General features: G+C 39.5%; 3 protein-coding genes across 4 annotated transcripts; all 3 read right to left on the bottom strand.

The window, feature by feature from the left end:
- Positions 1 to 7,434: 7,434 nt before the first annotated feature.
- Positions 7,435 to 11,466, bottom strand: RpS27A (ribosomal protein S27A). The gene is made up of 4 exons (XM_089836312.1): positions 11,395 to 11,466; positions 8,281 to 8,347; positions 8,154 to 8,208; positions 7,435 to 7,834 (listed from the first exon to the last, which is right to left on the bottom strand). Exons 2-4 carry the CDS (start codon positions 8,326 to 8,328, stop codon positions 7,467 to 7,469), a joined length of 471 nt encoding a protein of 156 aa, XP_089692438.1. The 5' UTR covers positions 8,329 to 8,347; positions 11,395 to 11,466; the 3' UTR covers positions 7,435 to 7,466.
- On the bottom strand, positions 8,857 to 11,484 carry Ip259 (NSA2 ribosome biogenesis factor-like IP259). The gene is made up of 2 exons (XM_089836311.1): positions 11,395 to 11,484; positions 8,857 to 9,747 (listed from the first exon to the last, which is right to left on the bottom strand). The coding sequence occupies exon 2, from the start codon at positions 9,662 to 9,664 to the stop codon at positions 8,882 to 8,884; it is 783 nt and encodes a 260-aa protein (XP_089692437.1). The 5' UTR covers positions 9,665 to 9,747; positions 11,395 to 11,484; the 3' UTR covers positions 8,857 to 8,881.
- Positions 11,485 to 12,071: 587 nt separating this feature from the next.
- On the bottom strand, positions 12,072 to 24,083 carry Rab3-GAP (Rab3 GTPase activating protein). Of its 2 annotated transcripts, none has more exons than XM_089836309.1 (27): positions 23,856 to 24,083; positions 23,638 to 23,787; positions 23,492 to 23,573; positions 23,378 to 23,425; positions 23,052 to 23,311; positions 22,896 to 22,994; positions 21,965 to 22,193; positions 20,745 to 20,825; positions 20,543 to 20,682; positions 20,102 to 20,303; positions 19,330 to 19,488; positions 19,176 to 19,261; positions 19,033 to 19,097; positions 18,862 to 18,961; positions 18,627 to 18,775; positions 18,239 to 18,497; positions 17,471 to 17,568; positions 17,292 to 17,400; positions 16,797 to 17,222; positions 15,948 to 16,112; positions 15,707 to 15,880; positions 15,565 to 15,635; positions 15,200 to 15,241; positions 15,057 to 15,131; positions 14,714 to 14,989; positions 13,590 to 13,931; positions 12,072 to 12,567 (listed from the first exon to the last, which is right to left on the bottom strand). In XM_089836309.1, exons 1-27 carry the CDS (start codon positions 23,971 to 23,973, stop codon positions 12,268 to 12,270), a joined length of 4,305 nt encoding a protein of 1,434 aa, XP_089692435.1. In that variant the 5' UTR covers positions 23,974 to 24,083; the 3' UTR covers positions 12,072 to 12,267. The 2 variants fall into 2 exon arrangements, with proteins under 2 accessions (XP_089692435.1, XP_089692436.1); XM_089836310.1 differs by having other exon boundaries at positions 15,206 to 15,241.
- Between the last annotated feature and the right edge of the window lie 1,132 nt (positions 24,084 to 25,215).

Here is a 25,215-nt window from a genome sequence, read left to right as displayed (position 1 = left end):
TCCTGCGAAAAAAGGAATCTCGCAGTATATTGGTACGAGATGGGTGGGAAAAAAGTCGACGACTGTGGCCCCTTGTGCCCTTGCAATTATCGTGCCAGGTAAAGTAGGATTGATTGGGCTGACTTAAGATTTTGAAAACGCTAATAAGGTCCAGATAGGTACGACGAAGGGAGAGAGGCTTCCAGCCTAGGGTGGATAACCGGGTATCGCGGGGTTTGTTTCGTAGTGAGGGAGGGATTCGACTTGCACGGCCTAGAACATTCTCAATCATGTCAATATCCCCAAGTGTGTGTGGACTCCAAAGCTGAGTTCCAAATTCCAAGACAGGACGGACATAACATTGGAACAGGCGCGTTAATAAAGAGTGAGAGATGCCCGGGAAGTTCGCCTTAATCACGGAGATGAGACCATTGGCGCGCTTGCAAGACCGCTTAACATGTGCCTTAGAGGATAAGTTATGAGTCACGATCAGGCCTAAATCCCGACATTCATTAACCCGTCGAATGTTAAGACCATTAAGGTGATATGGAGATGGAGTCCGAGTGTCGATCGGACGGCGTTGTAAAGTCAGGACAAGAGATTTTTCGCTATTAAAAGTCAAACCATTAACACTGGCCCAGGATTCAAGGGTTTTAAGGTCTCGCTGTAGGATAGCTACATCATCATAAGAGGTGATTACACGGAAAATTTTTAAATCATCCGCGTATAAGCGTGGATGGGAAGATAAGAACTGGGGTAGGTCATTGATATATAAAATAAACAACAAGGGACCTAGAACACTTCCTTGAGGCACCCCACTTAAAACTGGGAGAAAGTCGCTTAATGCATGACCAACCCTGACAGCCTGGGTTCGTTGCGTCAGATAACTGGCAACCCAGCCAAGCACTGATTGTGAAAGACCATAATTATTTAGCTTGGTGAGGAGGCGAGAATGGGGAACCGAGTCAAAAGCCTTAGCTATGTCGAGATAAATAATATCAACTCTCTTACCGGAATCGAGGGCATGGGTCCACGTATGGAAGGCCGACAAAAGGTTAGTTTCCACAGATCGACTATGTAAAAAACCGTGTTGATAGGAACTAAGATATGGGGTGACATGGTGAGTGATAGCTGTTCGAAGACATTTTTCAAGAACCTTGCAAACCGTGCAGGTCAAGCTGATGGGCCTAAAATTCTTGGGATCAGACTTAGCACCTTTACCCTTATAAATTGGAGTAACATGTGCCAGTTTCCATTCACTGGGGACCGATCGTTCCCTTAGCGATAGTGTAAATAATTTAAGTAGCGGTAAAGCTAAAGAGGAGCTACAGTTTTTAAGTAAGCGGTTTGGAATGCCATCTGGACCTGATGCGCTTTTGATATCTAATGATTTTAGCGTAGTCTTAATTTCAAGATAGGAGGGGTAATACTCTTCCATTGCAGGTACTTTGGGAACGGGAGTGGTCTCAGTTACATCAACCCGATTGCCATTAAAATTTTTGACTAAAGTTTCGTTAAGGCATTGGGCCATTTCATAGTCAGAGTCAGTGGGTTGTCCATTTGGAAGTCGGATACTAAGACGTGTAGGTAAAGACCGAATACGCGAACGTACGAAGCGATAGAAAGCGCGAGGGTTTGTTTTGATATTGGAGAGTTGACGTTTATTCATTTTGTACCGGAAGTGGGAGATACTGTGGCGAACATGCTTAATTTGTGTTTTGTATAAGGCACGTAGACGTGAATGGGCATCCAGATCGCCCGTTAAGGAGGCTTTCCGTAGCTTCTTCCAAATACGCTCCTTTTTCCGAATTGCTCGTTTGGTAGAACGAGAGATCCAAGGACGGAGTTTTCGCAGTTCGGGGGAATATAATGGCACCAAGGTTTCAATACACCGAAACAAATTGTCTTTAAAAAATTGCCAAGACTGTTCTATAGGCAGTGAGTCTAGCGGGTCCCAGTTGATTGCACGAAACATAGTGTTAAGGGCAGGGTAATCGGCCCTAGAGTAGTCGTAATCATGGCGAAAATGGCGTCTAATGCAGCGAGAGGTTAAGATAGGGAAAGTGATGCAGATAATTACATGATCACTGCCGCCAAGGGGAGGGAGGTTCGCGATTTGCGGAATGACCGTAACCGGAGTGAGCACGAGATCGAGGATATTGGAGCTTGGTGTTTGTGTTTGACTATACCGAGTTTGGAAACGTACATGTTGCACGAGGGCTGAGTCAGCGAGAAGTTGTAGAAATTGACGATGTTCGTTAGACGCGCCGGGCTGTATTGATAAGGTATCCCAGTTAATCAATGGGAGATTGAAATCACCGGTAATAATTAAATCTATTTTTACTGAGGAAATTGTTCGGATTGTGTTGAAGAGAATAGTTGATTGATCACAGGGTGTGTTGGGAGGACGGTATATACAACCTAAAGTTAGCCAAGAGTCTGAATCTGGCGGTTTCAACTCAATCCAAAGAGATTCTTCGTATTGGTCTGGGATTGTGAGCTCATGAAACGGTATAGAATTGTTGACATAGATCAAGAGGCCACCTCCTGCACGAAGGAGTCTGTCTCTACGGAGGAAGGTGTAGTTTGGTACATTAAATAGAGCATCGTCATGTTTACTGGAAGCCCAGGATTCACAGATACAGATGCAGTCCACTTTACTGGTTGATATTAGGGTGACGAGTTCATCACGTTTACTGTACAAGCGCTGGGCATTTAACGAGTAGATGACTAGACTGGAGTGGCGTAGGGGAGAGGCTGTTGGCGGTTGGGATGAAACGGCGGGAGGTGTGAGTTGTTTAAAGAGGGACCGGTTGTGTTTGGCATTCGCGGGGGTGGGAGAGATGAAGAAGGAACATGAGTGTCATGAGCAGAGTGGGGCACGATTTTGCCTTGGCGAATACAGAGGTCCATTTGACCTTGATCACGGAGGTGGCGGAGGTGCGCAACAAGTGAACGATGCGATTGGCGTTGAGCAGGGGAACGATCATGGGAGACCGGGAATTGAAAATTGTCATGCTTACGCCATTCATTAATGCTTTGTACAAAGTATTGGCGGTGACTCACGGAACGAAAGGTAAACCGTAAGGGTCGCGCGTAATCGGGGTAGAAAGGACCAAGCCGGGTCGTGTAGATATCAGAACACTCCGAAGGTTTAAAGAACATGTCTTGTAAGATTTGATGGGCAAAATGAGTGTCTTCTAGGGGGTTATTGTAGTCAGGCACATTAAATAGTATGGCGTTATACTTTCTAGCCGAAGAGTCCGAGAGAGACCGATGAGGTGGCGGAGGTTGAGACTGAATTACGGCCGAAGGAACATTAGTCGTGGGCAAAAAAACGGTAGGAGAGTGTTTCTCAGGGGCAGGCAAATGAGGTTGACAGGGCATTGTAGCGGCAGCAAGATCGGTAGAAACAGGGTATGTAACGGTACCGGGGTTGGAGTTGACGTTAACCATAGTAGTGTCAGCAGGAGCGGTAGTGGCGTTAACAGGAGTACCGGTGGGGAGGTCATTTTTGACCATTGTCTTTGGGGAGGTGTCAGCAGTAGATTCGGCGGACGAGACCGTGGAATGGTTAAAAGCCTTCGCAGTGCTCAATGAAGGGAGGGCAAAGGGGGGCCGAACAGCGTCTAATTTGTCGTTGAGGGTGTCAACTCGGTCCAACAGCAATATATGACACGCACGATTACGTACAATTTCATCCCGTAAAGTGGAGGTGTTGGAAGAAACACGAGTAAGATCGTCTCGCAACGTTTCAATTTCAGCCTGTTGGGCGGTAGTTATGGCCAAGAGAGAGTCTACCTGAGAACCAAGATCGGGGTTTGACTTGAATGGTGGAGAGGTTTGAGTTGAAGCCTCTTCGACTGTGGTAGGGGAGATCAAGTCGAGAGTGGGTGGATTGCGGTGTTGGCTATTTAAAGTAGCAAGTTGATCACGTAGGAGGGAGACCTCCAGTTTGAGAACATTATAATCTGTAAAATGGTGTGCAAGCGAGCGTAGTACCGTAGGGCCGTTGTCCGCACAGGCGGGGCAGAAGAAAGCGAAGTTATCACAAGTTTGTTTGGTGTGAAAATTGTAAATGTCTTCAGGAACGTTGACACAAGCGATATGGCACCATGCTAGACAAATATCACATTGAAAAGCCTTGTGTGTGGCGTGAACTTGTAGGAGACATGAAGAGCAGGGATTCTTTGGACGTTTAGAGATAGTTTTCCCTGAGCGTATGGGCGTTTTGACTTTTGTACAAAGGCGAGCGCGTTTTGTACGACGAGATGGTGCAGGCATACAGTTTAGTTTGGGGCCGTTAAAAGAATCAGCTTGAGGATGAGGTAGGAGATCGTTTTGAGAGCTGACATCACTCGAATCATCACAGGGTGCAACAGTTGATTCGCGACTAGGTTTGACACATGAATCAGTACTGAGTTTATCACTGGTTTCATTAATAAGTTTGTCACTAGGAACATTAATGAGTTTATCGTTTGAATTGGTAATGAGTTTGTCACTTGGATCATAAATGAGTTTATCTTTTGGATTGGAAATGAGTTTATCACTTGGGTTGGTAATGAGTTTATCACGTGAAACATTGAGTTTCTCACTTGGATCATTGAGTTTCTCACTTGGATCATTGAGTTTATCACTGGTAACATTTAGGAATTTCTCACTGGAACCGATTAGGAGTTTGACTTTAGGGTCTTTGATGAGTTTATCACAAGGAACATTGAGTTTCTCAGTAATGAGTTTATCACTTAGATCGGTACTGGGTAAATAACTCAAGTCATTATGTATAGTAAAAAGATCGCCCGGCGAAAGCCTAGACGGAGGCGGACAGCCTGGCGGAGTGCGATAAAGGGAAAAAGGCATGGCGACACTAAGCCTTGGCCAACCGTTCAAAAAAGAAAAAGGATGGAAAATTCACTACATTTTCGCGATCCATACACGCAAACTATTATATATGAGAGGAAAGGAACTATTAGGGTGCTTAAATTCATCTCATGTCACAGTTTAACCCGATTAATTAACGTTGAAAAACAAATAAAAACCGGGAGCTAACGCAACACGTTGTAGCGCGACTCTAGTCTAGACTCTCCATCATCCCGAAGTCTCTATATATCACACACGCACTAAGTTTCCAAACTTACAATTAACGGTTATTTATTCTCAAACGTTATAAAGACTTATTACTACTTATCTTTTGACAGAAATATTATCTCAAAATTAAGTTCGAACCCTTTGCTGCTGTCTCTTTAGTAACTTCTATCACGTTAAAGGCATTTCGCTTAGGAGCCCGTTCAGCAGAGAAAAAAATTACTTGTTGTAAACCAACACACCCCCAGCCTTTTGAGCGAGATGGAAATTCTTATTTTATTCTCGCAGCGCATGGGCAAAATTTCAAATCTTTATACTCAGAATTTTCCAGATAGCTATGGTCCCTTTTTTTCCCAAGCTTCTTTCAAAGCAACTTAAAGCCACCTGAACACCGCGGGTGTACCTCATAATTTTCTCTGCTTTACTCTGACTAAATTCTATCATCGGGCTAACAGCAACTATATGGGAAATCTCCAAATTGTAGGCTGCCGAGAATTTTGAACTAAATTTCCCTAGGCCCTCCATCATTTACTCGCGTACTTAAGATACTATAGAGTAATTTCTTTCCCATATACGGCAACGTCATAACCCTCTATCTCTTACCTTAGTGATATCCCCCCTCCCCTTCCCTTCCGGGGGCAAATAGTATTCTCTAGTACAAAGTTGCCCCTAACGTAGGGGATACACAGTTCACTCCCCCTCTCAACCGAAATTACTCTATTACGAATTTCGTCACACGAATAATAGAGCATTTTACTTAAGGCTGTACGAATACTCGAATTTTCGAATAGTATTCGTTTAATTCGAACCGTTTTAAATACGAATACAGTTTCCTAAATGGAGACATCTATTGCAAGGGGTTAAAATCGATAAGAAAACAAGTTCTCAATGAATTCCGATTGAAAAAGGAACGTATTTCAAGCGAGGGGGGGGGGGCTAGATTTGGAATTTAAACACGATTATGCAGATCGCGGTATTTCTTTCTGTCACGGCATCAGTCTTATAGTAATTGCTTGGACTAGTTTTTAAATTCAAGAAGTAGGGGTTACTGGTCCTCGGGACCAATTTATTAATTGCAAATCCATAGGAGAACAAAGGCTGGGACCAGTCCGGAGACCAGTTTTTTTATTTCGGACACTAGGGGGTCACTACTCACTGGTCCCAAGGACTAGTTTAAAAAATATTCTTATTTCCCAGACCGACGGCGTAAAAACCAGAGAGAAAGGAAATATTCCATTCTATGCGCGAATAACAATACTTTTAGACTCTTACCTGTATTTCAAAAAACGATTAATAGTGTTGAAAACCGAGTTATCGAATTTTCAACTATTAGTTAGAAAAAATTATTACTCAAATTAGATTTTATGGAAAACTAGATATATTCGTTTGAACAAGTACTAGATTCGGATTTTGAATAGGAGATTTACTGTTCGATTTTTATTCGATTAGTTTTGAAAAATTACTATTCTTACAGGCCTAATTTTACTCTCTAGATTTTTACTTAGATCTGTATTATAAATCCATTTTAACATTACCAGAACCACATATACCGGCAAGAAGCGAAACAACGGAGGACATGTCTTCATCGTCTTTAGACGATTGGGACAAGAAATGTCCAGGATGTCGTCATAAGAAGAAACCCAAATTAAAAACGACATCAAGTGGTGAAATGACTAGCACCGCAGGCACGACGGAAAACCCAGCGTTGGAAACATATAAGGGAACAACAAGAATTCTTTATTACAAATTTTTCATTTGCAACGTAACAAAGGCCGACCATGGTACAACGAAACGCGTTATCCCACCTACAACGAAAGCCGCCCCAACTACGCCTGAAAAGACTATTATTCCAATAGAAACAGAACCGGAATTTTTAGATGGAGAAGATGCTGATGAAGACGAAGAACATGATGACCATGAAAATCATTATGGTCATAATAAAAATCCATTTGAAATAGGAGATGTAATGGAAGCTGTAGATTTTATGATGTAAAATAAAATACATTTGATATTAGCACAAGCAATGATGTGTACTTAAAAACATGTAAATAATCTTTGAATTATATTACCGTATGATTACTTTTAGAAATTACGTACTATTTTAAAATTGTTCAGACAAAACATTTACTGAACCAAAGATGGCGTTATCTACAGAGGAAGTGAGGAATATGCCGTTATCATGGAGAAATTAGGAAAAAGGTCGGTAACAACGAAGAAATTACAGCAGATATGGTTCACATACAACAGGTGTTCGTTTACAATGCAGAATGAAAAAAAAGGCACAAAGACATTAGTTTTAATAAAGAAAGCTGAAAAATTTCCTTTTCAACATAAAGAATAGCAAAACTGTGTTTTCAAGAAAACAAACGCTTTTTCAATCATCAAATGTAAATCACATGACTTTATTTATCCTCTGGTTTATTGTACACATAGGTCAAACAACATTTGCCACAATATTGCCGGTCAAAGTGAGAAGCCATGAAAACACCAGCACCGCATTCTTCACTGGGGCATTCCCTCCTCAAACGAGTGATCTTTCCATTCTCGTCCACTTTATAGAACTTCAGTACGGCCAACTTGACCTTCTTCTTCTTATGCTTGTTCTTCTTGGGTGTCGTGTAATTCTTCTTCTTACGTTTCTTAGCGCCTCCCCTCAATCGCAAGACCAAATGCAAAGTTGACTCCTTTTGAATGTTATAGTCGGACAAAGTACGTCCGTCCTCCAGTTGTTTACCAGCGAAAATGAGACGTTGCTGATCCGGAGGGATACCTAGATAATTGTCGTAGACAACATATTACATAACCGAAAATAATTTTCAGTGACTACAAGATACATTAAAGGAAAGCGCGGCTCCGTTGATGCCCCTTATAGATGGCTTTTCTGCTACACAGTGGCTAAGCTTGCTGAAGGCTAGTTAAGCCAAAGACAGGAACCAATGGGAACTAGAGCATTAGGTCTGATTGGTTCCTGCCTTTGGCAAGGTAAAATTCGTGTGCAGAAGATTAGCCAGAATGCTAGGGGTGATCATGGAGCCGCGCTTTCCTTTAAGTCCCCGTAACTATTCTTGTAATGAAATATAAATACCAACCTTCCTTGTCTTGGATCTTGGCTTTTACATTTTCAATAGTATCACTTGGCTCAACCTATATAAAGTAAATGAAGATTCAAATCAATTAAGAGATACTTACGTAATGAAGTTTCACTTAGTAACTTACTTCAAGTGTGATGGTTTTACCCGTTAGGGTTTTAACGAAAATCTGCATCCTTGACAGCTACCAGGAACTGAAATTCAAAATAAAGGGTGTCCATTTGAAAATATGTTTACGCTACAAGAAGTTTTCATAATAGAGCTATCCCAGAAGCCTTAACTGTGACGTCACCTATGTTATTTTCCCATAGAACCTAAGCGGGAGCAAACGTGACGTTTTACTCAGACACTGACGTCACAGCTGAGATAGCTCTATTTCCTCACTAATACCCAGTTTTATATTGTGAAGTGAAACGAATTTCAATGCATAATGTTATAATAGAGCTATTTCAGTGGGGGGGAAATTTCGTCTGCTACGAAAATTGGGCCTGCCTTTGAGTGAAGGGCTGACATTTTATGAGGGTTTTCTCTATGGGAAAATAGCATTGGTGACGTAGTCATTACCCCCTCTGAAATAGCTCTATTGTGTAACGTATAAAATGGTCCAGAAGTTTAAATTAAGAGGTTCAGTTTTATGTTCAATAACTAAATGTAAGTCTATAAAAATGTGCATGTGCTAGGCAACGACAAATAACTGAAAATTATCTTCAAATCTTTATTATTCTCTTTTAAACCAAAAGTACAGCATTAACACACCCATCATTTTCAGGGTTGTTAGTAATTTGGGCGTATTTACCCCATACGACTTTACCGCTTTGGGTTACTAAACCAAGTTCACTGACATTAACCTCTATAACAGTTCCTTTTGTTAAGACACCTAACGATGTAAAGCAAGTGCCATTGGGATTCTTCTTAACGCCAATAATTGGCAAGCAAAATGTGGCTTTCAACTCCGGATGAGTTACGTGTGCTTTCTTAACTCTGAGACCCATGGGACGAATGAATCTTTCGAACTTTGGTGGTTTTCTAGTGAAGGCGTCACCAACGAATGTGGCTTTTGTAACCATTCTCTTCCAACACTTCTTCTTTCGTTTTCCAGTGCGTAAGACCTTAAAAGCTTCGGCTTCGCTGACCGCTTGAACTTTTGGGATTGGGACGTCCCATTTACCGGCCTTTTCTTTACGTTTCTGTTTAATCATGTTGGATAGAACCTTGGCCCTTGATTGTCCCTCACGATCCAATAGATAAGCGGGCACGGCACCTTCGGGGACAATGTCATCATTGCGTTGCTTGGTCTGTTTCTTTTCGTGCATCTTAAGGGTTTTCTTCATTTTAACCTTCTCGGAATATCGTTGCTTGTTGTAAAGCTTGGCTTTAATGCCTCGTAGCTTCTTGGCCTTTTCGGCGGCATCGTGAGGCAGACGCCCTTCTCTTTTCCTCTTTCTTTCATGGTAATCAAGACGGTAGCCGTATCTTTTACGATGCAGCTCGATATGCTCGTTCTGCGGCATGGTTTACTCGTACAAAGTACACCAGCAGTTTTTATGTCAAAGTTAACTTGAACTAGAGAGTGATTATATTCCAGGCAAATGGCCTGTTAAAAAGATAGCTAATGTAAGTAAGCTAAATGCTTATATGCGTCAACTAAACTGTCCTACTCTCATATAATAACGCGGTATCTATAATTTAGGTATAAAATTTGCTATCATAACTATTGATGCCTTTTTGCCACTTTTGTCTCACAACCGTTTTGCGTAAAATTCAAATATACTACTACAAATTAATTTTAAGCCGTTTACACAATTAAGAATTACTAAAACCTTTACTTCGAGTATTAATTATAAGAAGCAATAGATAGTTTAGACACATGGAGGATTCATACCATTTACAACAGGAGACCGGGCTATCTGGAGGACAAAAGCAGACTCGTTTTTGCCCTCCAGGTGTGAATGGTATGAATACTCCATGTGTGTAAGCCATCTATAACTAAATCCACATGAATTGAAATCGAACTTCAAGATTAAACACATTTTCTTCTAACATTTCACTATCTTTTTATTTTCTTGAGTACTTAGTGTAGTTAAACAAATTTCTGATATGTTTTCATCACTAATGCACTTATTTTCTGTCAAGATTAAAGAACAGCCTATAAATTTATTTACTTAATTTATATTACAAAACTGAATAAATTTAACATGACTCCAATGAACAAAACATTGATCAGTTGTGCAAAAACATTTCTCGCCACGTTTTAATGTGTGACCCACTCGGTCCACAGAAACGTTCGATTCTTTACTTAAAAGTGTCTTTTACGTTTATATTTCAGGTATTTTAAGGTAAAACACACGTTTCTCTCTTTAATAGTGTTAAATTAACTAAGTTCCATTTGCACGCACCACAATGGAAATTTTTCCTTAAAACTAAAGCTCATTTGTAGCCCCACAATCTAGTACCTCCGTTCTAAGTTTTGCCCTATCCGAGACATACCAATGAATTATGAACAGCTATGGGGAAATCGCGAATGACGTGGATAAACAATTCGCGTGAGCAAATTAGTTTTCATGCTATAGGATAGGCAACTCCCTACCCCAGCTTCAGTTGTCAGCACGCGTAAAGCTAGGTCTCCTTGTAATGCAGCTTGAAAGCAAAACTGATTTTCTATTGTCTGGATTTCTATTGTCTGTTGTCATCACGCGCAAAGCTACGTTATATAGAGACCTAGGTTTGCGCGTGCTGAGAACCGAAGCTGAAACAGCGTATATACGGAATAAGCTGCCATCGGAGATAGGGAGTTGCCTATCCTATAGCGTAAAATTTCCTCATCCTCACGCGCATTCTTTATCCATGGTGGTTAAGGGTTTCACAAAATCACAAATACTAGGAAAATTAAACGAAAGGCTCAATCTCTTTAGAATAATAATTTAATAAAAGATAAGCTAATTCTGACTACCGAAATATTTTAGGGATAACATTACTAATTTTATAAAGGAATTATTTTTTTCAAACACCACGATTTCCGGCTTTCCACACGACCGTCTTCTTCGCGAAGCACATGGACAACAATCTAAACCAAAGGCCTAAAGTAGGCTTAGCTTGTGTACGAAAATTTAGGATACTGTTGAAGTTTAAGCTTTGGTACCATTACTAATTTACTTAGATCGATTTCCTAACATTATAAATTAAGCCTTTTTGATAATTATAATATAAAATTAAAGTAAAAATAGATAAAAATAATAATTACCTGCACATCGGCGAAACAGACCTATATAAGCACGCAGACTACTCACAGAGACAGATTTCTGCCAACTTTCTAATGACGTCACACTATCTCTTTCAACAGGGCTGTAAATAAGCAAAGTAAGACCGAGATGGTGCCTTGGCACAGTAAAATAGCCCACCCGATGTTGCGCTCATGGATGCGAGTTTCATAACACTTAAAATATACAAAGGCTTTGAAATTTGAATAATGAAATTGCGCATTTTGTTCTGGCAATACAAAATTTCGAAATTTTTTGTTTGTTCTTTATGCACAGCCAGAATTTGTTATATTAGTAACACTGCCACTATGTTCACACTTAAACGGGATCATAGGAGTGGGTCCAAAGAGTATTAGTGTTTACAGTCCCACAAAACACTAGGCAATGTTCAGGGCCGGAAATAAGAAAAAAATCTTATAGGACATGTGTCCAGTGACCCCCCCCCCCCCATTTTACTGGAAAATTTATTGGACATTGTCCACTGGAGTGTGCTAAAATAATGTTGCATCTTCATAGTCAAGCTATCAAAACTTCGGAAAATTTATTGGTCAAAATGTCCAGTGACCCCCTTAGTTTTTTAAAAAGTTATGGGACATTTTAAAATTTTATTGTGCTTATTTCCGGCCATGGGCAATGTTAGCTAATTAGGAATAAGCAAAAACTCATTTAAGCATTTATTAGAAATACATGATTTCCCGTTATTTTTCCTACAAATATTTTTATACTTTCTATATTACAATCATGTTAAATTTTTTTATTTCTCTACTTATTCACACATTAATTAAGCAATTGAACATTTCTTTTAAAATTTTAAATTAAAACTAATGGGGATAAAAATTATGGAATTACATTAGGATTTACATTAAATTATTTATAGCTTCAAAGAGATCCAAACTTAAATTATAATCGGCAGATTTTTCATCATCAATAAAACTGATAACGTGTCCAATTAAGGTCTTTGTCGCTTCTAGAGAAATGTTGCCAGATTTTAGAGAACCAGTATTCAACGTTCTAATCCATGATGAGAGTTTCGGTGGCAAATCAGCTAATTTTACATTAGTGTCCGTGGATGAAAGTACTATATTGGCCAATCTCTGTCCACCCAAAACCAGTAGTTCGGATGCTAAAGCTCTTGTATTAACTATTGAAGTCATTGTCTGACAAAAAAATTCACGCTTACACCACGTGGTTTAATAGCGTAACTGCGCTCGGAACCAGGCTGGGAAATAGCACACTTCCTCTGGTCCAAAACCAGTTCATTAATTGCTTGGACTAGTTTTTTAATTCAAGAAGTGGGGGTTACTGGTCCTCGGGACCAGTTTATTAATTGCAAATCTATTGGAGAGCAAAGGCTGGGACCAGTCCGGAGACCAGTAAATGATTTCAGACACTAGGGGGTCACTGGTCCAAAGGACTAGTTTAAAAAATATCCTTATTTCCCAGCCTGCTCCGAACGCTGTGAAAAAATTTGCCTATTCCATTTATAGCGTTTTTCTTTGAGGTGATCCGAGCACTCCCGGAGCGCTCCGAAAAAAAAAATCGTCTTTCATTGGGAAAAAACGAGCTGCTCCGAGACGGAAGCACGTCTTACATAGGCCCAGTCGTTCCCTCCCGGATTGATCCCAACCGCTCCTACTCTAGAGACGGAGCGACCAAAATGGAGCGGCTGATGACGTCACAAAACCGCTCTGAAAAAACTTTTGTCTTTCATTGGGAGCAACTACATTCGGTCCTCCGAGCTAGAGCGGTGACGTATAACGAAAATATGGTGCGATCTCCGAGTGCTCTCAGGAGACCACAAAGGAAAACGCTATTAAAGATCTGAATCAGGTCACACTCGGAGCCGATCTGTATTAAACCAAATATCGGCTCCACTGGCTAATCTTCTACACAACTATTTTACTCTGTAGTGCCCTTATAAATCCCGCCCACAAATGCCTCATGCCTTTGCCAAGTCAAAACTGGAGTTCATAAGGAAAGTGCACTTCACCCGCGCATTGCTTTAAACTAAACCAAAGCCGAGACTCGCGGGAAGGGGGGGGGGAATAATGTTAAAGCACCTCCTTTCTCTCCAGAGCAATCTGTGAATTATCTGTACCTTCACCTACCCTTGCAAAATCGCGACCGATCTCAGAGCAGTATAATGGAATATGCTAAACAAGAAATGCGCATATCTTACCTCTTCAGCGTGCCTGTCATGGCCGCAGGAATAAAGCTCGCAAACATAGTGACGCCTTACTTCATCCGCGTTAACACTCCAAGCTTTCGCTTGATGAATAACGTTATTAATCCATTTGCTCGCCTCAAGCAGCGGACAATTTTGCGAAATTTCCCTCGGCGTTGTCGATCCCATTGTACTTGTTTGGGAATTTGGCGGTGGAATGTCAGGGATTCGGTGGGCGATTGAGGCTGCCACTTTCTTTAAGAAATCTACTCTACAACTCTGAACGGATGTTGATGGAATATTATTGTACTCCATGGACACTTCCTTGTGTAGTTCGCCGAAAAAAAATGTTCTCGCCTTAATAATGGAAATAAAAACGAAACAAAGAGACAAGACCCGAATCAATTTTTTTTTTTCCAAAATGACAATGACTAAAGTCTGAAAGAATGCCCACACACCAATCTGTTAATATCTCGAAAATTACGTAACAATTGCTTATAATCCCAACAATTTCCCGAAAAACCGAATACTTACATTTGCAACAATATTACGAATAACCGACTGCTTACATTTGCAACAATTTCCCGAATAACCGACTGCTAACATTAGCAACAATTTCCCGAAAAACCGACTGCTTACATTAGCAACAATTTCCCGAAAAACCGACTGCTTACATAAGCAACAATTTCCCGAAAAACTGACTGCTTACACAGCAACAATTTCCCGAAAAAACTACCGCTTACAATCCAAACAATTTCCCAAAAAACAACCGCTTACAATCCCAACAATTTCCCGAAAACCAACTGCTGATAATGCCAACAATTTCCCGAAAAACCGACTGCTTATTACGCAACAATTTCCCGAAAAACTGATTGCTTACATTTGCAACAATTTCCCGAAAATCGAATCCTTACCTATACAAAACTTTCCCGAAAAACAAGCATCTAACATTACCGGGAATCAGTCACATGTCGATCACTAACACCACTGATAATTCCTCTAATATCTATAAATATCATTACTGTTCACGACTGATCACATAAATATCCCATTTATTAATCAGTTCCATTAGATATATCAATTATGTGCAAAACTGATCGCAAAAAAGGTCGCAAATTTCAATAACCTTAAAAACCTACCTCTTTGTCATAGAAATTCGAGAGAGGCCGGGTATTTTTAAGTTCAAAGGTAACTACAAACAGCAAGACTTTGGCCAATGACAAATGATAATGAACGGCGCTGAAATGTGGAGGTCCCATATCGGAAGCGAGTACAACCAAACCGGGCTTATTTCCACCAGAATACGATCGTGTTCTAGAACGCGAGTCGGGTTTTTCTTTACGAGACTGACGCCAAAGGTCATCAGGCGGAAAAGGCGTAACAGATTCTTCTTCTTCGGTACGACCAGTTTCACCCTTTTGAACGAAAACAATAGTAATAAAGTCCAAAGGAATGTAATACTTAACAAGTTCCTGAACATACATTGAGGAAATACTCCAATAAGTTACAACACACTTCCAGAAACGTTTCCAAGTGATTAGCGCTCATTAACAAGTCCTAAAGAATGTACTTGTACGTTATTTACCTGATTATGATAAGAGTTTACATGCACTATGAGTATTTACCGGTACCTGCTTGCAAAGACGATCTTTAGGGGTCTTTCCAACCTATAACACGAAGTAGTTCACTCGTGATCAGACAATTTAATTGCCGTTGCATCGGCGGGTGGGTAAAAATTATTTGAAATACGTCACAGACATCACGTGATGCCAAGATACAAAGACTCCTCATGGAGTGGGACTAGTTAACATCTAGTCCTTGTTTTTCGCGAGATTGCAGCGCCAATTCCATGAAGTGGTGGTTTTCGAAATAAAACAAACTAAGCTTCTTTGAACCACGCCTCTCCTTGGTCACGTGCCTCTGACGTATTTCAAATAATTTTTACCCACCCGCCGATGCGTACTTTACAGTCCCTTTAAATCTAACTTACCTTCTCCATAAGTAGGGCTAATGCTTCAAATCGTGGCAAAATGAAGCTCTTCCACATCATAAACGCCACACCTAAATCAGTATACATTTTTCCCATCAACTACGTTCTTCGTTCAAACCTTATTATTTTAAAATTAACATACCGTTTTTCAGTTGCGAGCTTTTAATTGTATTTAGATGTTTTTGGGCCAATTGTAGCTTAGTTATTTTATCTGGTTTTTTGTTCCACGCTACAATATTTTCCCAACTCGTATTGGCCAATATGGCTTCCGTATCGCAAGACCGTGGGAACCTTTTACTGACTTCCCTCAACAGATCTTGATTAAAAAAAGTACATTAATTTTAAATTACTTTTGACACTACTTGAGACAGGAAAGGAATTACTTTTAAGTGGTGTTAATCGTTTTCCGTCCGCTTCGTATAGAGGTTCGGGAGAATCAAGTTTGTCTTCATTGGGTGTTGTCAATGTGGCGGCGGGTTCGTATTTAAAGAAGTCAGGTGGTAAATCGTTAAAAACTGCCCATTCTGCCACAATTTCACTAATTGATCCTGAAATTTTAAATAAGGTATAATGAACTAACTGTCGGAAAGAATTAAATACAATTTATTTGCTATCAAACTAAATAGATCCTTGCTACTGAAATGAAAAGTTCAGGTAACATAACATTATATACCTTAGAAAGAAGGGCCGTTTTCTAAATATGAAAGGAATTAAATATTAAAATTAAAATAGTCTCTTATTACAAAATAGTTAGCATTTAATTAGTGTTAATTAGCCTTTGGGAATTCAAACCAATCCCGAAGGGGTAAGAGGTTCGATTTAACAGATGTCACTAAACCAATGGCGGATGGCGCAGTAAGTAGTTGTAAGCACCCAGATAGACACGAATCCAAAATGGCCACCATGACGTCATACCAAAACTTAAACAAAAATTTAACTTAGAGCTTGACATTTTGAGTGAGTTTTAAATTTTTCTTTAAACTTTGGTTTGAGTTTTGGGCGCCGGCCATCTTGGATTCATGTCTATCTGGGTGGTTACAACTACTGCAGTAGTTGTAAGTCCTTGATAGTTTTTAAGACTAATTATATGCACTAATTATTTTGTAATAAGAGATTATTTAATTAGTTCTTTAATATTTAATTCCTTTTATAATTAGAAAAAGGGTTAAAAGGTCATTCTTTTAAGGGATAATGTTATGGTACTTGAAAAAAAAAAAAAAGAAGATAAATACCTTGTCCTCGTTGCAGGATTTCCGAAACTGATATTGGATGACAAATACCGTAAGATGGCTCTACATGAACCACAGATGGCGAAATTTCCTTCTTTCGTTGTGCTTCCTTCGCTTTTAGTAAAGAATCGAGCACTAAGAGGTCTTCAAGCCGATTCCCCAATATTTTCCAAGCTATTGATTCCTCCGTAAAGGACTCCCAGTCCTTAGCATCATCCGAACCGACACTTTCTTCATTAGACTCCAATTTTGAAAGGAACTGATCGTCTTTTGCCGATTGTTCACTAAAAAGCAGGGCTCGAAAGATCCAAGAGGCGATGTACGCGGCTTCCAGGTTCGAAGTTTCGGCCAACATTGTCAAAACCTCATCTTTCCATGAATTAATGTTACTGTTATTGTTATCTAAGGGGGATAGCACTTCAGCGCCATCTTGGGAGACAAATTCTCATTACAGAGAATTAAAAGTTAATTAAATTTCAATTGTCGCTGATTAATTACCAGTAGAGATCTTTAGAAAACAAAATTTAAGAAGCTGGTGAAGGTTAATCCAATGTTTCCAATGTTGCGCGTGTGAGGTTCCAGTTAGCCAATGAGATAGTAGTAATTTCTAGAGAAAATTGTTAGAAAAACTCGTAAACTTGCGGAGTTTTACTCTAAAACTTAATGAAAATAGTTACAATTAAATCTAGTCCCGATATTCCAGACAAGTCCAAACTTTTCGTTATGTTTCCCACAAAAGAATGGTTTTTTAAAGCAGCGTCGAAAAGTAGTTGACCTAAACACACACACAAATAAATTAATAAACCTAATTTAATTATCTTCATTTATCATAGACGTTATTGCTTGAAATCTACTTGATTTAAACTAGTCATCACAAAAAACGGAACTACCGCGCGTCTTTAGTAGTTTTTAAGCCTTGGCGGAGGACTTTTGTGACAATTAGAGTACGCAAGACTCGATACTATAGAAGTACTCGCGCTCTAGCAATTTCTAAGCCTTGTCCAAGGAATCTGGTACTCAAGACTCAATTACAACCGAGTACCGCAATTTTCGAGTACTCCTGCTCTAGTACTAAAGGCTTGGGCCTTGGCGAAGGACTTTTGTAACAATTAGAGTACGCAAGACTCGATACTATAGAAGTACTCGCGCTTTAGCAAATTCTAAGCCTTGTCCAAGGAATCTGGTACTCAAGACTCGATACTATAGAAGTACTGGCGCTCTAGCAATTTCTAAGCCTTGTCCAAGGAATCGGGTACTCAAGACTCGATACTATAGAAGTACTCGCGCTCTAGCAATTTCTAAGCCTTGTCGATCGAATCTGGTACTCAAGACTCGATCACAACTGAGTACCGCAATTTTCGAGTACTCCTGCTCTGCTCTAGTACTAAAGGCTTGGGCCTTGGCGAAAGCCTCGAGTAATAATTAGAGAAAGCAATTAACATTACCTAAAGATAAGGAATCCAGTTTGTGTTCATCAAAATGTACAGGAATTGTACAGGAATCAATTTCACCGTCCCAAACTTCTAGACCGAACACTTGAAACTGATCCAAAAAAAATCCCAAGGAATCTGTATCAAATTCTTCAACAAACGAAACCCGTTTTCTTTTACTGGATCTGTTCATTGTTACTTCAGAATGTAAGGATAGGGCTGATATAATGTCGGCCGTTTCTCGTTCGGTAACGGAAAATACCGATGACAAAGTCTTAGGAAAATAATTAATGAAAATTAAACTAAATTAATTTTAAATTAAAATAAATTAAATTTATTGAGTTTTAAATTAAATTTATTGATGTCGTTTTAAATTAAAATAAATTAATTGATTGATTGATACCTGCAAATCAGCGGGAAACTTGCAATCTTTATCGGGTGTTTCTTTGGACGCATCGTAGTTTATTTTCTGAATTCCCTTATGAGTTTCGGCAAGTTGCAATATCTTCATACACGACAGCAATATTCGTTGCTGATCATTACTCAATTCATCTTGAATAATTAATTAATTAAACAATATTAGAGAGAGAAAATTAAGAATTTAATATTAAGCTACAGAAATGCAGCCTGTACGTTACCCAATAACTTGAACCGCTGTACCATGCTGTTAATACAGCTTAAAAACAAATCCTTGCAGTGAATTTTTGACGCGAATGAAACAATTAATAGATGAACTGCCTGTGTGATTTAATAGAAATTAAATTTAATTTAATTAAATTAATTAAATATTTTATTTGATATCCAAATACCTTTTTGAGGAATTCGTAAGATTCAAGCTTAAATATAATGGACTTCATTTCTTCAACGTATTTTTCTGGTAATCAAGAAACCATAATACAAATTAAAATTAATTTTAATTAAGGTACTCATTATTAAGTTTATAAATTTTCACCTTCCATATCATTCGAGTAACTTTTAATACATTTTTGCAAATCTTCGTAAAGCGAAGCATCGCGCGAATGACTATCTAATGGTTTCCTTTGATTTATATTAATTAGATTACTATTAACGGAAGTACAAAGTAATTTTTGCACAGTATATCTTACAATAGGGCATCTTTGAAACTCGTTGCAATTGCCATAATGTTTCCGTTTGGTTCCAAAAGACAACAGGGTATCAAACTACCTATTTTACTGGATATTTTTCTCATCTGTTGCTGCTGCACGCCATTTAGACCCAAGACAGAGATTCCAGGATAAAACAGCCTTTGAAACGATAATTGACAAGTATTAATTGGCTCTAATTAAAAGGTTTATAGAAGGAAAAGGATAGACGGAAAAGTAATCAAATTGTCTTAACACGACGAGTACTCAAAACGTCTAAACACGACGAGTACTCAAAACGTCCTAAACACGACGAGTACTAGCTCAAAACGTCCTAAACACGACGAGTACTAGCTCAAAAGTCCTAAACACGACGAGTACTAGCTCAAAACGTCCTAAACACGACGAGTACTAGCTCAAAACGTCTAAACACGACGAGTACTAGCTCAAAACGTCTAAACACGACGAGTACTAGCTCAAAACGTCTAAACACGACGAGTACTAGCTCAAAACGTCTAAACACGACGAGTACTAGCTCAAAACGTCTAAACAAGACGAGTACTCAAAACGTCGTAAACACGACGAGTACTCAAAACGTCCTAAACACGACGAGTACTCAAAACGTCTAAACACGACGAGTACTCAAAACGTCTCAACACGACGAGTACTCAAATAGTCTAAACAAAGACTGTAAATTACCCTTAACAAACATTGCTCTGGTTCAGATAAGTTTTGCCTAATTCCTAGTTAATATTAGTAATTAATATGCACTCACTTTCCCATCCTTTTGACGCTGAACGCAGCAACTTTATGTCCTTTCGGTGCGAGCCAAACTTCAATGATGCCACGTTTGGGCGAATAAATGATTAAATAATGAACTTTTCTGGAATTCTGTCCCTTTTTATCGGCAGTTACTGTTCCCTCCGATTCATCAGCTTCGTCCGATCTCATCCAACCACACTGCGCATCCCTGTACCCTGAAAAAAGAAATCAACCTTGCATTTACCTCAGTAGTAGAAAACACGGCGGCCATCTTGGATTCGTGCCTATCTGGGTAGTTACTACTACTTAGGGTACTTCCCGTGAAATTTTCTTAGTTACTACTACTTAGGGTACTTCCCGTGAAATTTTCTTAGTTACTACTACTTAGAGTACTTTCCGTGAAATTTTCTTAGTTACTACTACTTAGAGTACTTTCCGTGAAATTTTCTCTCACCTTTGAAGATTCTAATGCAGAGTCCTCTATTAACATCAATAAGAAGAACTCTATTATGGTTATCAGTAACTGCCGCTAGATTTCGGTCCGGGGAAAGGTAGATTTTAGTCCCTTGTTTCGTTTTATCGTAGAAACCAAATCTATTTCAGCATTAAAGTTATTAAAACTTCATAAAAGTTAGTTTGCAACCTTGATTAGTTACCTTAAAGGAATGTTTGCGTATGTTTCATTAGCAACATTTTGCACATCTCCCTTTTCTTCCGCGTTATTCCATAATCTCGACCTTTTAAACCAGATTTAAGTTTAGTTTAGACAACATGAATATAGAGTGGTACTGAGAGGGGAGGAGCTATGGGTACGTGACGTCAATATTGGTAGTCTAAATTGTATGGCTGAGTTGACGACTTCCAATATGGTCGCAAAAACCGAGGTAAGAGATAGGAGGGTATGACGTCACGAGAAAGTTCGTGGTAGCGGACTATACCATAAGTTTATAATATATGTTCCCCAACTTTGTAATGCTAGAGCCTTACTGAGAGCTAGCTCGAGAACGACAAGCGAGAATTGACTATACACTCGGTTAAATTTGCAGTCCATCTACCAATAGTTATTTAGTCTGCATTACTATGCCTTTGACAGCACCTCACCAGGCGTCGCTTTACGAAAATCTAGGACCTACGTCACTTCATGATAAGCTCTTAGTAACCAGTGACAAACTTATGGAATATATCTTATGAACTTGTGATATAAGTAGTGACAACCCCTAGATATGTATGAATCCAAGATGGCGACCATGACGCCATCCCAAACTTAAACAAAAAAATTTAAAACTCAAAACTTCCCGCTCGAGCGGCCGCCCCCTTGTTACTAGTACACAGGAGGGGGAAAATAGCACGCTGGAAGGCAGGGCTCAAGGTCAGGTGGACGCTCTAGCGGGAATTTTTGAGTTTTACATTTTTGGTTTGAGTTTGGGATGCCGTCATGGTCGCCATCTTGGATTCCAGCATATCTAGGGGGTTATCACTACCGATATATAAAAAGGCCATTATAGAGTGCTGTCAGAAGCGCCGGTGTGACGTCACCCATGCTGTTTTCCCATAAAGAAAAAACGGTAACTGTCATGGCCGCTCATTGCTAAAGGCATACTCGTGACGTTTAACCTTGGATCTGACGTCACAACTGACAGCACTCTATTAAAAATAAATGTTTTGGGGAAATTTCAAGCCTATAATTGCGTCTATGACGTAATATTGAAACTGTCGTATGCTAGATGGCGCTAGGGTAGACCTCAAAATACTGAATTCTAAATATTTTAACATTATGGGTGAGATTGAAAACATGACCCTTCAACTTTCGCAATTGTTTCAATACAATATGTTAATTATCTTCTGAAGACAGTCTTCAGAAATAGTTTCTATTTACCCAATAGATGGCGTGAACATAGTCTTCAATTTTGATGCTAGTGCAACTGCCACATCAGACAGCGCTTGAGGAGTGGCACTTTCAGTTATATTATGAAAACCCAAAAACAGATCGCCACCAGTTGTCAACGCCGAGTTTACAACGGGTGTTGAAGATTGAGGGTAAGTGCTTGGTCCATTATGCAAGGTTTCTGACATCAAGTAATCAAACATGGACAATGACTTGTGTCCTGAAAATTAGTATTAGAAATAAGGATCAAGAAACGCTCGCGAGTGATTCCGAGACGCGCGCGAGTCCTTCTAGAAAAACGGGTGAGTCCTAGAAAAACTGGGCGAGTCATTTTAGAAAAAGGGGCGGAGTCCTTTTAGAAAAGGGGGAGGAGTCCTTTTAGAGCAGGGGGAGGAGTCCTTTTAGAAAAGGGGGAGGAGTCCTTTTAGAGCAGGGGGAGGAGTCTTTTTAGAAAAGGGGGAGGAGTCCTTTTAGAAAAGGGGGCGAGTCCTTTTAGAAAAGGGGGCGGGTCCTTTTAGAAAAGGGGGCGGGTCCTTTTAGAAAAGCGGGCGGGTCCTTCTAGAAAATGGGGCGGGTCCTTCTAGAAAATGGGGCGAGTTCTATCAGAAAAGGGGCGAGTCCTATCAGAAAAGGGGGCGGGTCCTTCTAGAAAAGGGGGCGAGTCCTTCAGGAAAATGGGGCGAGTCCTTCTAGAAAAGGGGGCGAGTCCTTCTAGAAAAGGCGGCGAGTCCTTCTAGAAAAGGGGGCGAGTCCTTCAGGAAAATGGGGGGAGTCCTTCAGGAAAATGGGGCGAGTCCTTCTAGAAAAGGGGGCGAGTCCTTCTAGAAAAGGGTCCGAGTCCTTCTAGAAAAGGGTCCGAGTCCTTAAGAAACGCGGCAGAGCTTTGAAAACGCTCGACAGCCGTTATAAAAAACAATCTTACCAATAATTGCGCAAGACTGGAAATTTTTTGCTTCAGGAAACGCCCATCGTTTGCATAAAAGTGGAGGTGGTTGCGCAATATCGCCTTTACCAGCTTTAGCTAAATTTGAGGATGAATTAGCTTTACCATCTATAATCATAAAAAGATCATACTCACATCGAGCAAGTTGATTACGACACACTTTAAGCGTTTGCAACAGAACAAAGCCTTCAATGGCAACCACTTTAATGTCACCCTCTATAACTAAATCTCCTTCATATTCCACGGAATTGTACATCTCATAATGCATATTTCGTATCGGGAAATCAAAAACTTGTTGAGAGAACAACAATTCCCCAGATTCGGTATACATTCGAAGATATCCAGAGGAAAATCCGATGATAACGCATGTCCAATCAGGGCTAGAATGCTGACTCCTAGACGGAAACGTAAAAAAAATTTTGTTACACTGCGATACTATTTACGGCCAAGAAAGCTCTCACTTTCGTTGGTAGAAAATTGGCAGACATAAGATGGACGTAACTTCCTCTCTATCGTTAAAAAAATATAAATTAAACTTTCATTACGAACAAATTTAATTTAAAATTATTAAATACCCATTTTCAACAGCGAGATATTTGTCGGCTGCTAGAACGAACTTTTGACTTTCTCCGTTTTCTTCCGTTTTTGTAAATTTTGCTATAAATTTAAATAATATTTAAATCTAATTGTGGTTTAATTTGAGGGCGGGAATAATTCTTACAAGTTAAAAAAAGGGTTCTTTCCGGATTGCTCAAAACCAAGACATCGGAGAAAGGAGAAATATCCGAGATGCAAGCGTTCAACCAGTTGGTCGATGGCTTCCAATTCTGTTTCCCATTTTCAGAGTCATCTGTGTCGATCCAGATTTCATCTATTATAGGAAATAAATATTTATAATAAATAATAAATATTTTGCTGGGTTATTTTAAGGAAAATTACCCGAATCATCAGTGCCGGAGTATTTTGACGGAACAGATATGTTTGGTTTACGTTCGAGGCTTGTGCATAAAAACTTCAAATTATGCAAAAAGGAATACAAATGCAAATGACATGGCATTTCGTTTGAAGTTTGGTATATTTTACAAACTTATCTAGATTATTATAATTTAAATTTTAATTTATCTGTCAAAAACTACGTAGTTTTTTTACCGGACGCTACTAATTTGCATAAGTTTACAGCAAACCAATTTTTTTTCATAAGGCCGCCATTTTCATAAGTTTGCTTCCAAAATACTAATTTGCATAAATTCTTAAAAAACTTTTTCATGCATAAAACCAGTATTTTCAATGGTTTGCAGCCAATATACCAATTTGCATAAAATTCCCCAACCACCACTATTTTCAAAAGTTTGCTACAAGAATACTAATTTGCATAAATGTACCGAAAACTCGATGAAACTCATGGTTTTTACAAGGAAACCTAGCTTCGCTTAGGACTTCGCTTAGCTTAGTGGTTTAGAGTAGTTTAGAGTGGTTTAGAGTGGTTTAGAGTGGCTTAGAGTGGCTAGAGTGGTTTAGAGTGGTTTAGAGTGGCTTCGCTTAGCTTAGAGTGGCTAGAGTGGTTTAGAGTGGTTTAGAGTAATTTAGAGTGGTTTAGAGTGGATTCGCTTAGCTTCGCTTCGCTTCGCTTCGCTTCGCTTAGCTTAGCTTAGCTTCGTTTAGCTTCGTTTAGCTTCGTTTAGCTTAGCTTAGCTTAGCTTAGCTTCGTTTAGCTTAGCTTAGCTTAGCTTAGCATAGCTTAGCTTAGCTTAGCTTAGCTTACCTTCGTTTAGCTTCGTTTAGCTTCGCTTAGCTTAGCTTAGCTTAGCTTACCTTCGTTTAGCTTCGTTTAGCTTCGTTTAGATTCGTTTAGATTCGTTTAGCTTCGTTTAGCTTCGTTTAGCTTCGTTTAGCTTCGTTTAGCTTCGTTTAGCTTAGCTTAGCTTCGTTTAGATTCGCTTAGCTTCGTTTAGCTTCGTTTAGCTTAGATTAGCTTCGTTTAGCTTCGTTTAGCTTCGTTTAGCTTAGCTTAGCTTCGTTTAGCTTCATTTAGCTAAGCTTAGCTTCGTTTAGCTTCGTTTAGCTTAGCTTAGCTTCGTTTAGCTTAGCTTAGCTACGTTTAGCTTCGTTTAGCTTAGCTTAGCTTCGTTTAGCTTCGTTTAGCTTAGCTTAGCTTCGTTTAGCTTCGTTTAGCTTCGTTTAGCTTAGCTTAGCTTCGTTTAGCTTCGTTTAGCTTCGTTTAGCTTCGTTTAGCTTAGCTTAGCTTCGTTAAGCTTCGTTTAGCTTCGTTTAGCTTAGCTTAGCTTCGTTGAGCTTAGCT

The sequence above is a fragment of the Phalangium opilio genome, unplaced genomic scaffold (genome assembly GCF_054372755.1).
Source record: "Phalangium opilio isolate 3A_F unplaced genomic scaffold, DU_Popi_V2 ptg000042l_1, whole genome shotgun sequence".
NCBI lineage: Eukaryota > Metazoa > Arthropoda > Arachnida > Opiliones > Phalangiidae > Phalangium > Phalangium opilio.
This window is presented reverse-complemented; position numbering and strand designations above follow the sequence as displayed.